This window comes from Lissotriton vulgaris, chromosome 10 (genome assembly GCF_964263255.1).
Source record: "Lissotriton vulgaris chromosome 10, aLisVul1.2, whole genome shotgun sequence".
In the NCBI taxonomy this organism is placed as follows: Eukaryota; Metazoa; Chordata; class Amphibia; order Caudata; family Salamandridae; genus Lissotriton; species Lissotriton vulgaris.
In genome coordinates this window covers 668,063,007-668,078,086 of record NC_141698.1, presented here as the reverse complement: position 1 = coordinate 668,078,086, position 15,080 = coordinate 668,063,007, and the positions used below count along the sequence as shown (strand labels likewise).

The 15,080-nt window shown below is 42.5% G+C and overlaps 1 protein-coding gene across 4 annotated transcripts in view; it reads left to right on the top strand.

The window, feature by feature from the left end:
- The window catches only part of ESYT2 (extended synaptotagmin 2), a 556,590-nt gene that overhangs the window by 462,416 nt on the left and 79,094 nt on the right, over positions 1–15,080 (top strand). For 2 of the 4 annotated variants that reach the window (XM_086941501.1, XM_086941504.1), the window contains exons 13-14: positions 1,392–1,487; positions 11,001–11,102. In XM_086941501.1, the coding sequence (XP_086797627.1) occupies positions 1,392–1,487; positions 11,001–11,102 (198 nt within the window). The remainder of the gene's footprint in view (positions 1–1,391; positions 1,488–11,000; positions 11,103–15,080) is intronic. The other 2 variants (XM_086941503.1, XM_086941502.1) reach the window with 1 other exon arrangement.

Genomic DNA, 15,080 nt, shown 5'->3' with positions numbered 1-15,080 from the left:
TGTGTCTGATGTTTGTAGATAGAAATGTGTGTGCTCTGTTACTTTGGCTGTATTTACTCTTCTTTCATTCAGTTTCCTTTCATTCATGGCTTGTCACATTTGTGGTGGGTGGACACTAAACATGTGAAGAAAGCTGAGTTACGCTTCCCCAAGCAAAATAGGTTTAAAAGGCTCTTCCCATGGGCTTCATATGTTATGCCTGAGGGATTATGGTGAAACTATACTTGTCTGCATGTACAAGGATTGACATTGCCTGTGTTGTTGTCCGTATGTATGGTTATTTTGAATTGCTGGAACATATGGAGATGTAAAAGGCATCATTTTGTCTCCAGGGCAGCTAAGTAGATACCAATATTTCTTGGGCATCTGAAAGCATTGATTGCAGCCATTTAAATCCTTCCAGTGTCTGATATTGAGTGAATAGTAATCAAAACAAATGTATTCTTCAGACGGCAGGACATTTGTAAGAAGTAGATGAGGGAAAAAAGTACTTGTGATGCTTGATCCTGGGCTGTACCATATCTGAAACCACAGGCTCTATTCCTCACCAAGAACTTGGACACCATTCTCCACATAGTATGGTTTTCTCCAGATAGTCAAAAGCCCCCATTCAGGTTTTGTGTCTTAGATCAGATAACCCTTCCTAAAGTTCTATGTGCTTCCTTATTCCTTGAACGAAGGTACACCATAGGCAAGCTTTATTTTATCCAGGTGTGTGCAATGTCTTCTATCAGTTTCCTTATCATTATTTGCCACTCCATGCAATACTGTTTTACTCATTTTATTTGAGACATCAACTTGTCATCCTTAGGTTCACTAAGACTACAACCAATATGAAATGCGGTCCAATGCTTATCCATTGATTAAAAGAGTTATTGTAAGAAATTCAGTGTAAGTGAAATATTTATGTTGATCCAAAGATACAGCTTTATCCAAAAGACTTAAATTAATGTTACAGCAATGCAGTGTGCCTCTTCCTAAGTAAGGTCCAAAATTGCCTTTTCTCCCACTGACCTACATAGAAAGGGTTGATGGAACAGATTTGCCCCAATGCCATCCAATTTCTTTCAGAAAATGTTGCTGGAAAATCAAACAGGAGGCTTCCCAGACTATCCCACCACTGGTCTAATTTAGGGTGTCCATGTGGTGTGTGGCTCTTGAAATGTTTTTCAAGAGTGGCTAACTCTAGAGAACAGCTCAATTTATTTTTCTTTCCTTCGACTGGATTCTGGTGAAAATAGCTGTTTGATAATGTTTTCTGTTTCAAATTTCAACTAGGACTAATTAATGTCTGTGTGTATCATCTTCCTTTATCAGTAAATTATCAAAATGAACATAACATGTTTATTTGTGTGAATACTTAAATTAATAATTCTGTTTCTTATATTTAGGCACTCACAATCATTAAAGCTGACAAAGACCAAGCCAATGATGGACTTTCTTCAGCTGTGCTAGTACTGTACTTAGATTCTGCACGAAATTTGCCAGTAAGTCCAGATATAAAGTTTAATGGTGGTGGCTAAATCTTTGATAATTATTTCAAAATAGTTATGGATTCTTGTAATTTGTTAATAACCCATGTTGTGTTTTCAATTCTCTGTATTGTGTAGCCTTTTCTGTTTTTTGTGCTCTTTGTCAACTTCAGTTTTAAGGATTGCTACTTGACTGCCGTTCTTATGCTAAGATGCTTTCAGAAAACATTTACACATTACTACGAGTCTGCTTTCTGTATTGTGTATACATCACATTGTTCTGCAATTTTTCAGATGACTCCTAAATGTATCTATTATCTGTTTTTGTCAAGTCAGTTTATATATCTGAATGGAAGACTATATAAATTAAAATCCAAAGAATGCATGTCCCCTACAGAATGCAAATATGTTATTTGCGTTATGGTTCTGATAGACACATCTGCCTGTACATTCCTCACCTTTTGAATTATCCCTGTGTGCTGGATCCATGGAAAGTTTTCCCATCAGCTCTCCCGCGTCGACGAGCATCTCCCAATGAAACGGCTCCGCACGTGACTCCGTGTGACGTCATCGGAGCCATAAGAAGACATCGTCTGCGTGCTGACGTCAGTTACCTTTTTTCCGCATGCAAGGAATGTGGGGGCCAGATGTCTATCACTGACCCCCATGAAGACTGTTTATGGTGTTTATGGAGTGACACCATAAACACGATGACGAGGAGTGTTTATCATGCAGGCGCATGAACCCCAAAGTGCTGAAGGAGAGGGATGCCAAATTGTTTACGGCCAATGCCAAGAACCAAACAAAAAAGGGTCCAGAGAAGTTCTAGGTGCCGTTCTAAGTCGCTGGCTCTGCGTACTTCGAAGTCATCGAAGAAGCAAAAGAAAACTCAATGCCATGGGTTTCTGCGTCGTTCGTCAAAGGATGCGACACCTACAGTCGGTGTCCCCAGTTCCCAGGTATCCTTGGAAAGATGAAATCTCTCCTTCTCCTGAGGTGACTCCGGCTCCGAGAGCAGTGACTCCAGCAGCTCCATAAAAAGCAACACCTCCACAGTTGCTGAAGCCGACCACTCCACCTCTGGATCCAGGGTCTCCGGCCCGCAGCAGGAACCAAATGTTGTGCCTCCTCTAGCGGCTTCAGAGCTTGAAGTGCTAGATCCGGTGTATCCTGCCTTGCCAACGCCGGCACGGACCTGTCGCATTTTTTAAATGCGATGTTCGGCTTGTTCGCCAGAGCGGCAAACCCGACTGGCCTGTTGGCCCCCTGGGTCCACTGGCATTTTCCCTTTCAGGTTTGCCACTTCATTTCCCTCAGGCCTTATGCTTTTTATGCCGATGGCTTCAGGGAGTTGGCTTCTTCCGAGGCCGAGAGTTTTGATGCCAGTACAATCTCCAGGGGCGAGTGCCACTGGATGGATCTTCCCCAACACCGCCTGGTTCTGAACCGGCACCGACTTGACCTCGACCGGCATCGACTACTGTTCCAGTAGACCTCCCTTCTACGCCAATCCTAAAGTCACTGGTGCAGCGTCTGGCACCACAGACGCCTGTTCGTAGGGTGAGGCCTCGGAGAGAGCAACAGAGATTATTAGAAGAGAAAGAATACCAGGAAGAGCATGAAGAGGCTGAGGAAGGGGATATTGTTGATCTGATCAGGTTTTTGAAGGGTTGCAGGAGGCTAGTGGCCTGGATACCTCTCCTGAATGGGAGCTGTTATCTTCAAAAGGTCTTCCAATGCAGGAGGTGAACTCTTATCACACCGTGATCAGGATGGCACATAGGAATTAAAATGTAACATCTTGACAGAGGTGCGCCATTCTCCTTCCTCTATCTTACAGCCCAGACTCCCTTTTATCGAAGCTGTGACTGAGCCCATACTTGATGTCTGACAGTAACCGATGTCTGCTCCAGCGGGGTCCAGATCTGTGGCAAGGAGGTACAAGGTGGCGCGAGGTGATCCTGCTTTCCTGTCCACTCATCCTTCTCCAGAAAGTTTGGTTGTCCAGGCTTCGTGCTCCTCGAAGCAGTCTGCAGGATTCTTCCAAGCAGATAGGGAATCGAAACACATCTGCGAAAAAGGTATTCTCATCAGGCAGTATGGCCTCAAGTCAACAAATGCCACATGCCTTTTGAGTCACCACATCCATGCCCTTATGGACTCTGCCGGGGAGGTGCTCCGAAAACTGCCTGAGGAAGTTGAAGGGCATTTTTCAGAGGTACTAACGGATGCCAAAGCTGCGGCCCACCAGGTCATACAGTCTGGTCTGGACACTGCTGATTCGGTTGCCAGGGCGATGGGATAGTCTGTGGCTATCGGGAGCCACCTTGTTAAATCTGCCATTCAATGGATCTTGCCTGTTTTGGGCCATAGCAGACTCAGCGCCGCAGCACTCCCATGCTCATGACGAGCTCAGCTCGTCATAATGGCTCCAACGCTCGTACGCGGGGCTAATTCCCCCACTGTGCTGAGCGTTCCAAAGAAACGGGTGTGGTCGTGACGAGCTCAGCTCGTCATGAGCACACGGCCACCGTGGCTCATGATGAGCTGAGCTCGTCACGAGCACGGGACAATGTGTACGCGCCGCCCCTCAGCAAGGCGGGGAATTACCCCTGCGGCTAAGGGGTTAAAGACAGAAGAGCCATGGCAAGGTCTATAGGACTTCAGGCTCAGCCCAGGGACTTTGGACAATATCAAAGGTTTCATGGTTTTGGGACAAACTTGTCATTTTGTGCCAAGCAGCAGCAAAAGCAGGCAAATCCCTTGTTCAGATCTTACAGGGGGAAAGGGTAGAGGTTATCTGCGTGGTGCAGCAAGTCTCCTCCTCATCCTCCCCCTCTTCTCCCTATTCTTCTGCCCCTCCAACTGGTGCGACAGGGACGCAGCTCTAGATCTTCCATCCTAGAACATGTTTGTCCTGTGGGAGGACGGGTGTCCTATTTTCTACAATATTGGAGGTCTCGGACTATAGATCTCTGGGTGTTGAGCATCGTAGAGAATGGGTACGCCCTAACCTTCCGGAAGTTTACCCCTCATTTCCATCCCCTTCAGGGTTTGTGCATGGAAGAGCACCTTCTGCTTCTCCAGCAGTAGGTTCTGTCATTACTGCAAAAAGGTGCGATCGAGGTGGTTCCGCAGCAGGAAAGGGGTCAAGGTTGCTACTCCCGGTACTTCCTGATTCCCAAAAAGGACGGTCGCTTGAGGCCGATCCTAGACCTTAGAATTTTGAATTTTTACCTCAAACAGGAGAAATTCAAAATGTTGACCCTGGCTCAGGTTCTTCTTGCTCTGCAGAAAAACTGGATGGTGTTGATCGATTTATAGAATGCATATTTTCACACTCCCATCTTGAAGTCGCATCAGAAGTATCTTCGTTTTACTGTGGGGTCTCCACACTACCAGTTTGCGGTCCTTCCAGATGGACCTTACTTCCGCACCTTGGTTCTTCACAAAGGTGATGGAAGTGGTGACAGCACATCTCAGGCGATCGGAGATTACTGTTTTCCCCTGGATGGTGCTGCATCATTTGCAGGTAACAACACAACTGTTGTTGAACTTGGGTTTTTTGATAAATGTACCCAAATCTCACCTTGTGCCCTCTCAGCGCAACCTGTTCATAGGGGCAGTCCTGGACACTACTGTAAGTTGTGCCTTCCCACCTCTACGGAGGATTCAAGCCAGACAAGACTATGATCCCGCTTTACAGAATGGAGCGGCTGTTCCAGTCCTGAGGTTCTTGCCCCTGCTCGGTCTGTTCGCTTTCTGCATACTGTTGGTCAACCATGCATGCTGGCATATGAGAGCCCTCCAGTGGTACCTCTGCAGTCAGTGATTTCAGCATAACGGAGATCTCAAAGAGGTGGTCAGAATCTCCAGAACAACTGCATTGAAGCTGTTAGGATGGAGTGTTCCAGGTAACCTGTCTCAGGGGAAGCCATTTCAACCTCACTCTCCGGTGGCCAAGGTGATAACTGATGCCTTCATTCTAGGGTGGGGAGCTCATCTGGGGGATCTGGAGGTCAAAGGTCTTTGGTCTCCAGAGGAAAGATTGTTTCACTCAATCTTCTGGAATTGTGGGTGATAATGGCTCTCAAGGCATTTCTTTCCTCCCTTTGCGGTCAGTCGGTTCAGGTCCTAATGGACAGCACTACCGCGATGTGGTAGATCAACAAATAGGGACTGGTAAGGTTGTTTCCTCTACGCAGAGAGGCTCTGCGACTCTTGTCCTAGGCTCGAGACCACCAGATGTTTGTGATCGCGAATCATCTGGCCAGAGAACTGAATGTCTGTGTGGACAGTCTCAGTCAGTAGTATTCAGCCGATCACGAGTGGCGTCTCCATCCGGAGGTGGTCCTTCACATTTTCGGGATGTGGGGGTTTGCTCATTTGGACCTGTTTGCCACTCAAGAGAACCCGCACTGCCCGTCATTCTTCAGTCTCCAATATCCGACAAGGGGAGCGTTGGGGGACCAGTTTCAGTTTGATATGGACTCACAGCTTCTTTACGCTTTTCCTCCCATACCCTTGATTCCTCAAGTTCTGAGGAAGATTTGCCAAGACCGGGCCCAAGTCATATTGATCGCCCCGGATTGGCCGCGAAGGGTGTGGTACACAGACCTCACCTTTACCTCTCATTGCAACCTTCACTCCGTCTCCCTCTCACAGCCGATCTCCTCTCGCAGAGGCAGGTTCTACACCCCCATTCCAGATCCTGAACTTTCATGCCTGGAGATTGAATGGGGCAACCTGAGCTCTTTCTCTCTCCCACCGGATGTGGTGGATGTTATTTTATTGGGCAGAAGACACCACCAAATCTGTCCATTCTGGTAGGTAGGCCAAGTTTGTTAAATGGTGTGGAGAGAGATTGATTGATCCTTTGCAGGCCAATTTTTCTGATATTCTGAATTTCTCTTTTTTCCAAGCACAACCAGGTTATGCAGTAGCTACGGTAAAAGGGCTACCTGTCTGCCTTGTCGACTTTTCTCTGTTTATCAGATCAACCTGCATTGTTTAAATCTCTCATTATTATGAGATTCATTAAAGGTCTCACAAATAGGTTTCCTCCCACTCCTTTTATCATGCCTCAGTAGGATTTAAATTTAGTTCGCACTTTCTTAATGGGTTCACACTTTAAACCATTACATAGTTGTCACTTAATGTTCCTAGCGTTTAAAAGAATATTTTTGGTTGTAATCACTTCCGCTAGGGGGGTGAGTGAGTTGCAAGCTCTTAGCCGCCATTTACATAATTCCATGCAGGTAAGATGGTTCATAGGACTAGAGCTGCTTTCCTGCCTAAGGTGGTCACTCCTTTCCACCTAGGGCAATCCGACACCTTACCCACTTTCTAACCTCCTCCTCCTCACCCTTCTAAGAAGGAGGAGAGTCTTCATCACCTAGACCCTAAGAGGGTGGTCAGCTTCTACCTGGATCGGACCAAGGACTTCAGGTTGGACGACCAACTTTTCATTGGATATGTGGGCAACATGAATGAAGGGCATGGCTGTCCACAAGAGAACGCTGTACAGATGGATCATCCTCTGTATCACGATCTGCTGCACCTTGGAGAAGAAGGAGCCTACTGAAGGTATTCAAGCTCATTCTACCAGAGCCAAGTCTTCTTCTGCTTTAGTTAGAGGTGTCCCTGTGGTAGACATCTGCAAGGCAGCAACTTGGGCCTCCCTCCACACTTTTGCAAAGCACTATTGCTTATATTCAGAGGTGAGGAGGGATGGCCATTTTGCACGTTCTGTGCTACAGGATTTTTTGCTATAGGCAGGCAGACACCGTCCTCTGGGAGCGGGACTGCTTGGGGATTCAATTCAAAAGGTGAGGAATCCACAGGCAGATGTATTCCTCAGAAGAACAAGTTACGTACCTTCGGTAACGCTTTTTCTGGTGGATACAGTATTTGCCTGTGGATTCCTCACTGACACATCCCCCTCCCTGTTGCCTGCCTTCTTATACCGAAAATTGATCAACCTAAATCTTATGTGATTTATTATTAAACTCATTTGATGCTTGGCACTATCAAACGTCTATAATGAATAATTTCCAGTTTTGGCTGTGTTTGTAAACTGTGTTTACTAGTGAAAATGTTGTTGGTTTACCAGTTCGCCTTAAAAAAAATGGGTCGAACTGCCATCAGCACGCCGACTAGGTCTTCTTATGAAGTCACGCGGAGTTGCGTGCAGAGCTGTTCCATTGTGATGTCCTTGTCGACGTGGGAGAGCTCAGGAGAAAGGTTTCCGTGGAATGCTGCGCATGGGGATAATTCAAAAGGTGGGAAATCCACAGGCAGACACTATATCCACCAGAAAAAGCATTCCCGAAGGTAAGTAACTTGTCCTTATGTCCCACACAGAATGCATATATTTTTATTGCATTATGGTTATGTCCTCCACGGATATATATTTGGAAGTTCTCTGATACATGTTTAAAATGTCAATTGTTTTTCCCACGTTGACCACTGGCTTTCTACCTTACGCCACCCTTTAGCGGGGAAGGATATCTAATGTATCTGGTGACATTTCTCTAATACGCTGTTGTTTATTTCCACCTTTAATCTCCTTGAGCTGTGAGGTCCCCTTTGGGCTGTGACACTATTCGAGTACCTTTTCATTCATTTGGTTAATTTAGTTTCGTTTTTTAACTTTAAAACTGTAGTATTGGCCTTGATTGGCTCTAGGCTGGACCATGATGACTCTCTGTACTTGGGGGAATTCCCTGCACAGACTGACTACAGGCAGCCCAAAATGCGGTGTCATGAAGAATCATTCAGAGTCCCTAAATATCTTGTGTAACTCCACTGTTTTATCATCTGTGCTGGTTACTGTTGCAAAGTTCAGTTTAACATTCTTTGGATCACCTTTAAGGTCCTTCATTGTCTTACCCAGTCTTTCGTTGCAAAACTCTTTCCTTGGTACGTACCTTCCTGTGCACTATACTGTGCTTTTGCCTGTGTACGCTTTCTCATTACAATGGTATACTAAAACAAAAGCTGGGGGTACAGCTTTTCTATATGCGTCCTCTCCGTGTGGAACTCTCTTTCGATCTTGCTTAGGGCTGAGATGAAAGTGTCTTCTTTTGGAAGCCTCTAATTTCTGACAGGTTAATGACCTATGCATCTTGTGTTATTAGCAAGGTTAGTGACTGTCAGCGCAAAATAATTTTTCGTGTAAGGGTGCTTTTTAAAGTACAGTTGGCATTGACATTAATTCAATTAATTATATCCTTATGAGGTTTCTGTAAAGTTGTAAGATCACTATTCTTTTCTTCATTTCTGCACCTCTATAGTAGCAGGATCACTTACCCTGCTTAGCTGGTACCAACGTGCTGTTGAGCATTTATGCTCATATGTTTGCCAGCAAGTGGCCACATCATTTTCCTTTATTGTACTGTCGCATACCACAATACTTTAAGCCTATTTACGCTGTGCATACATTAATCATCATCCATCATTGGCCATTGGATTTCTGCTATTTTGTATTTCCTATCTCTCGAACCCTTGCATACCGTCAATAATGGAAACATTGCTAGTCACATAAACCTTTAATTTCGGACAGGTTACAAACACTTTAGCATGAACTATGCATCCAGTAGCTCAACAACCCGCCATGTTAGGATCACTTATATTTCATCTAAACAGTGAATCACCCTGATCCCTATCTGTGGTCGCAATGAGCTCCCCTGTATTCTTATACTAAATCTTGAGCACTCAGAAATAAATATCTGTCTCTTTGTCTTTTACATTATAGTGTAGAAATTTACACTATATCTTGTTAGGAAACTGGACAAACATATATTGCCAAATTGTCTTTCTGTCCTGCTCCATAGTGCCTTGTCCCACACAGTAGGTCTAACTCCAAGTGTAAGTAAGTTAAAAATGGAAAATTAAAATAAAAAGGTAAGTGTCCAGTTCCTATCAGTCAAGACCGTATGCAACAAGATTTAGAGGATGGAACACAGAAGAAGATTTTAGATCCTCAAACATCTGATAACCATCAGAACATCCAAAAAGATATGGGCTTATACTACTAAGCAAAATATTCCTTTTTAGCTGGAGTTCCTGCTTGCAACTAACTACCAAGTGAAGCTGTCACACTCCTATTCCTTTTCAGTGTTTGTGAACCTGTACTTTATAAAATTCAAAGGAAAGGATTATAGATAGATTTGTCTTAGCCTCACCTGCTTTAAAGAGATAAAATGCAAACATCCTCTTCTATTGCCTTGTCTTCTTTCTGACCAAGGAGATATAATAATGTGGCATGCTGGGAAAATAATCCTGGGATAATGAGCATGCCAGTATGCAATGACCTTCAACATATCTGTGAGCTATGCTGATATGTAATTCTATACAGAAAATCACATAACAACGATCCAGACATAGAGCCTAAAAACTTTGTTTATGCACATGTATGGCAAAGGTCTGGTTTGTGAGCTTTTCAGCAGATGATGCAATTCCACTGACAGGCTTTTAGTGTGGTTGTCTAAGATGTACTCTTTACCTATTTGATTAGAAAGAGTAGTTGCATTAACCCGTTTGCACACTTCCAGTAGGTGTATCAGGTGTGTATATTAAATATACAGTATTCCTGTTTCCACATCTAACTCTGCTAAATCTACTAGCAATGTTATGCTTTTATTCAGTGCATCATGATTCCATTGAATTTTCATAGGTTGCATGAGGCATTCTTAAAGATACTGTTGACTTTGAGTTCATCTACTCTTACAACAGGTGCATGCCTCACAAGTACCCCAACTCCAATGTTTCCCTGTATTGCATGCACTTCATCATGTAGATCCAGTTCATGTTAGAAGTTTCAGTGAATCAGCCTAGCATTAGAAATTAGAAGGGATCAGCTAGACTATGTGCTTGTGTCACCCGGGTCTACTGATTAAAAAAAGCTTTGGGTCCAAAGGTCCTTAACGCACTCAAGGGTGCGCTCGCAAGACTCTGCATAATTTAATTGGCAATGTATTCGTCATTACAAAGGAATCGAAAAATGATCAGTGGTGGAACGATGGAAGCACAGTTTGATTCTATGTTCAAGTAACAATTGATGGGTACAAGCACTGACAGCTGATTTCCACTTGACAATCGAAGAAACTCAAGATGGGGGTTGAACACAGCTAGCACCATATAACACAATGCTGTTCATGGAATGAGTGGTAATGATCAATGAAGCTCTCAGCTCTACAGATTTTGCCATGTTATTTTGTTTTTTAAGGAAACACGTTGAAGGTTTCATTGCATCACAATTGTAATATTCTTGCTTTGCCAGGTTCAGTTCCATTATTCATTTTCATGCATTTAAATCTTCATCTGCACTAACAGGCATTGCAATGTATATGTAGCACATTTCTATACGTAATACATATTAACAATTTTAATTTGAAGTAAAAGCTGTTGTCTTGCAGAACATTGGCTTTCGTCTCTAATTGTACAATGTCATATACTTGCTATTGCAATCATGTGTCTGCCACTCCATCACTTTCTCTTTCTTCTTGCATCTTTCACGTTCCTAAGAATATCTACGAGGGAAATTTGGGGAGTGCATACTTAAAAGAAAGGAAAGACTCTGGACTAGTCTTTTGTGAAAATACCTCCTCACTCTATAGAACATTATTTGTGAGTTCCCTTGAGTTTCTGCTTTTGTGGACAATGCTGGAGTGTAACCCTATAAACCGATGCAAACCACTGTAGTGTGACATAACAGAGCATGTTTCAAGCCCTTTCCTGCATGGTTACTTTTGAACCTGCATCAAATTTTTGTTCCCCCCACTGACAATATTTCCTTCAAAATAGTTCAAACCGTGCCAAATAATCATCTGAACCACAAATTGTATGTCAATATAAAAGAACATATTTAGTTTATCTCTTAATCTTGTATTGCTGTAATTATAACTTCAGCATGAACATTACTCATGAACACTGACTCTTTGTCCTTTAATATATTACTTTCCCCAAGTGTTCAAATGTTCTGCCGGTTATTTTATAAATGATAATGGTAGTTAGATAACGTCTTCAAATAGATCTCCAACTATTAGTGTCAGAACATATTTAAGTCGCCAAAATAGGCAAAACAGTATGAGTGAGCACTGTAGTATGTGAGATGTAGTCTTAAATAAATATTTTCCAAAATATTGGACAATATAATTTTAAAAAGAACATCTTTAATGTACAATATAATTTATTGACTTTGTAATCAAAACTCTCACTTTTAATTTCTTAAAATTTACCAAAATATGGAAGAACAATTTGGAAATTTGATCAAGTATCTGCAAATGTGTTCAGTTACCATGGAAGGTTTATAATGTTTAGTATTAAAACTTGGCTGCGATTTTCAAAAATATGAATATGGGGTCTATTTCTAAAATGCAAGTGCATGATAATTGATTAAGGGCCAGATATAGGAAGCGTAATTCCAGTCAGTAACGGCCGAAATTACCGAATTTCGTCCGTTACCGACCGGAATTATGCTGCTGAGATGTAGGTGTCCAAATTGTTAATTCGGTAATTTACCGATTCGGTATTTTAACACCTTCACTGCGGCGGCTATTCCGCCGCAGTGCTAAGGGGGTGGGGCGGAACTGTGGCGGGCGCATGCTGGTGACGGAACCGCTCCGTCGGTTGCGCTGTGCTTATGACGGAGCGGTTCCATCATGGCCCCGCCCGCTCAATAGAAAGCTCAGTGCAGGCGCGGAATTCGCACCGCGCAGGAGCGTTGGGCGGGCCATGACGGATCCGCTCCGTCATCAGCATAGCGCCACCGCAGCTGATGACGGAGCGGTTCCGTCATCAGGAGGGGAGGGGTTCAGGAATCGGTAAATTACCAATTCCTTAAAATACTGAATCTGTAAATGACCGAATTAGCAATGTAGGGAGCACTCAAATGAGTGCTTTCCCCTTTTTGGGATTCGTTATTTACCACCAACTACGAGTTGGTGGTAAATAAAGAAAAAAAAAGCAATTTTATGCAAATTGCTTCAGTGCCATGTTGCAGACAAACATGCCGTTAGGGCATGTATGTCTGCAACATGTGCACCCATACACAATTGAGGGGTGCAACAGGGTGTCAAAGTGACACCCTGCCACCCTTCAATGTTTCTCCCCAATTACCGAATATGTATTTACCGATTCGGTAATTGCCATTCATTCCTATGGGCCTCCAGGCCCATAGGAATGAATGGCAATTACCGAATCGGTAAATACCGATTCGGTAATTACCGAAACTTTCCGATTCGGTAATTTTTTCGGTAAAATTACCTACATCCCATTTGCCTGTTCTGAAATACCGAATCGGTATGATTCGATATTTATGAATCGGTAATCTGGGATTACCTACATCTGGCCTTAAGAGAGCCACTTGTAAAATATATATGTTAAATGTATGCTAAAACACGGTAAGGAAGTAAAGAAGACCATCACATTTGCCAGTGCTTTAAAAATAAAGGACTGGGATTAGATCTGCAGTTGTGAAAACAATCACTTTATTTGGATTCGTTTTCTGAAGCAAGACTGTTCAATAAAATGCCAAAGACATTTTTACTCATCAAAAGGTTATTATTTTAGCATTCCAGAAGGATGTTGATAGTAACATTAAAGAAATGCTTAGCTGAAGTTTTTCTTTAATACCGTCTAGAAGAGTAGTCCACATTTCCACATAATGGCCTATCTAAATTAGGACATTAATGTTATATATGTTACTATGTATTCCTTACAATCATGTAAAAAATACTATGGAATACATTCTAAGTTATTGTTCTAATGCCAGATTGTATTAGAACAGTTACTACAAATTTTACATTATACATTGTGTTATTATACAATTTTTATTTGATTTGGAACGAAAAATATTTTTTAAAGTATTCGAATTAGTCATAAATGTTTTTTCCCCAGAAAGTCATAAAATGCAGTGCCTTTCATTTTACACATTTGTCTGTCCAGCTGAAATACATCTATGTAAAGCCTTCCTAAATTCTTCTAATATTCTCCTTAAGGACAACTATTGGACCACTAGCTCTGTACATTTGTTGTCAAAGTATTGGCTTCAATTTTTCATAAATGGGCTGTTTATACATTTATCCTCGAGGCAATACTTAAAAAGAGTAGCTTGCGAAATGTCTCTTATACATCAAAATATACATTGGGATTTTTATGTATTCCCATACTTCCCATAACACTACCTAAATATATTAAAAACACCAGAACATGCATGATAAGCAAAGCACCATTCATCAAGTACAGTACTGGGACATATTGGGCCCTATTATGTCAGTTGGAAAGCCACTATTTTGTATTTGAACACTACAGTAGTAAACCCCAAGTAAGGTGTAAGGAGTGGGTGGATTACTGGATGGTTTGCCTTATGAGTTTTTTAACCTCCTCAAATTTTTAGATTTGTGGACTTTCAAAGACTCTCTAGAGACCCTTTGCTATGCTGAAAATGCTTGGAGATTTGCTTCAGACTAAGGGCAAGATGTAGGTGTCCAAATACCGGTTGGAAACGGCCGAAAATTCCGATTTTTGGCCATTTCCGACCGGTATTTGGACATTGGTATGTAGGGGTTTGAAAAGCTTACAGATTCGGTAATTTTACCAAATCGGTAATTTTACCGAATCGGTAAAATGACAGAATCGGTAAATTTACCGATTCTGTAAATGTTACCGATTCGGTTAAATTACCTATCGGTAAAAATACTGAATCTGTAATTTGCTATGTAGGTAGCACTGTTAACAGTGCTACAGGCCATTCAGGATTCGGTATTTACCATGTAATACTATTACATGGTAAATAACGAATTCCTGTGTACATGCACATCTGTGCATGTACACATGTGCCATGTGGCACACAGACATGCCCTAAGGGCATGTATGTGTGTCACATGGCACACAAGCCTGAAACAGGGGTGCAACAGGGTGTCAAAGTGACACCCTGTTCCCCCTGTCAATTCGGTAAATTTACCGATTCGGTAATTACCGAATCGGTATTTGCTATTGCTTCCTATGGGCTTCAAGGCCCATAGGAATCAATGGCAAATACCGATTCGGTAATTACCGATTCGGTAAATACCGAATCTTACTGAATCGGTATTTTTTACCGATTTTTTACCTACATAGGTTTTACTGATTCTTAAATACCGACTCGGTAAAATTCGGTATTTAAGTATCGGTAAAACCTATTTACCTACATCTAGCCCCCAATCCCTTCCCATGGAACTGATCGCCCCCAAATTTCACAGCGGAAGGGGTTTATGCACGGGGAAAAATGCTTACCCTGTGGAGGAAAAAAAGAAAAAGTGTGTGATTGCACAGTGGCCATACCGTTTCCCAATGCAGAGTTGGACAGCAGGCACTGTATTTGGGCAGTGTGCGATGTGTAAACATGTCATATGACAATACACTGGACCTTTGAGATTTCTCCTCAAACGACTTTAGTTTACATTGAGAACTTAGGAAGGTATTATGTTGTGGCTTGTGCCAATCGCAACTCCTTCCTACTAATCGTCAGATAGAAATTTAAAGACCATCTTAAAACTTTCCTTTTTGGGCATCAGGGCCTTTTGCTTTTTCAATGCCACACTTTTCAAGCACATTCCGTGACAA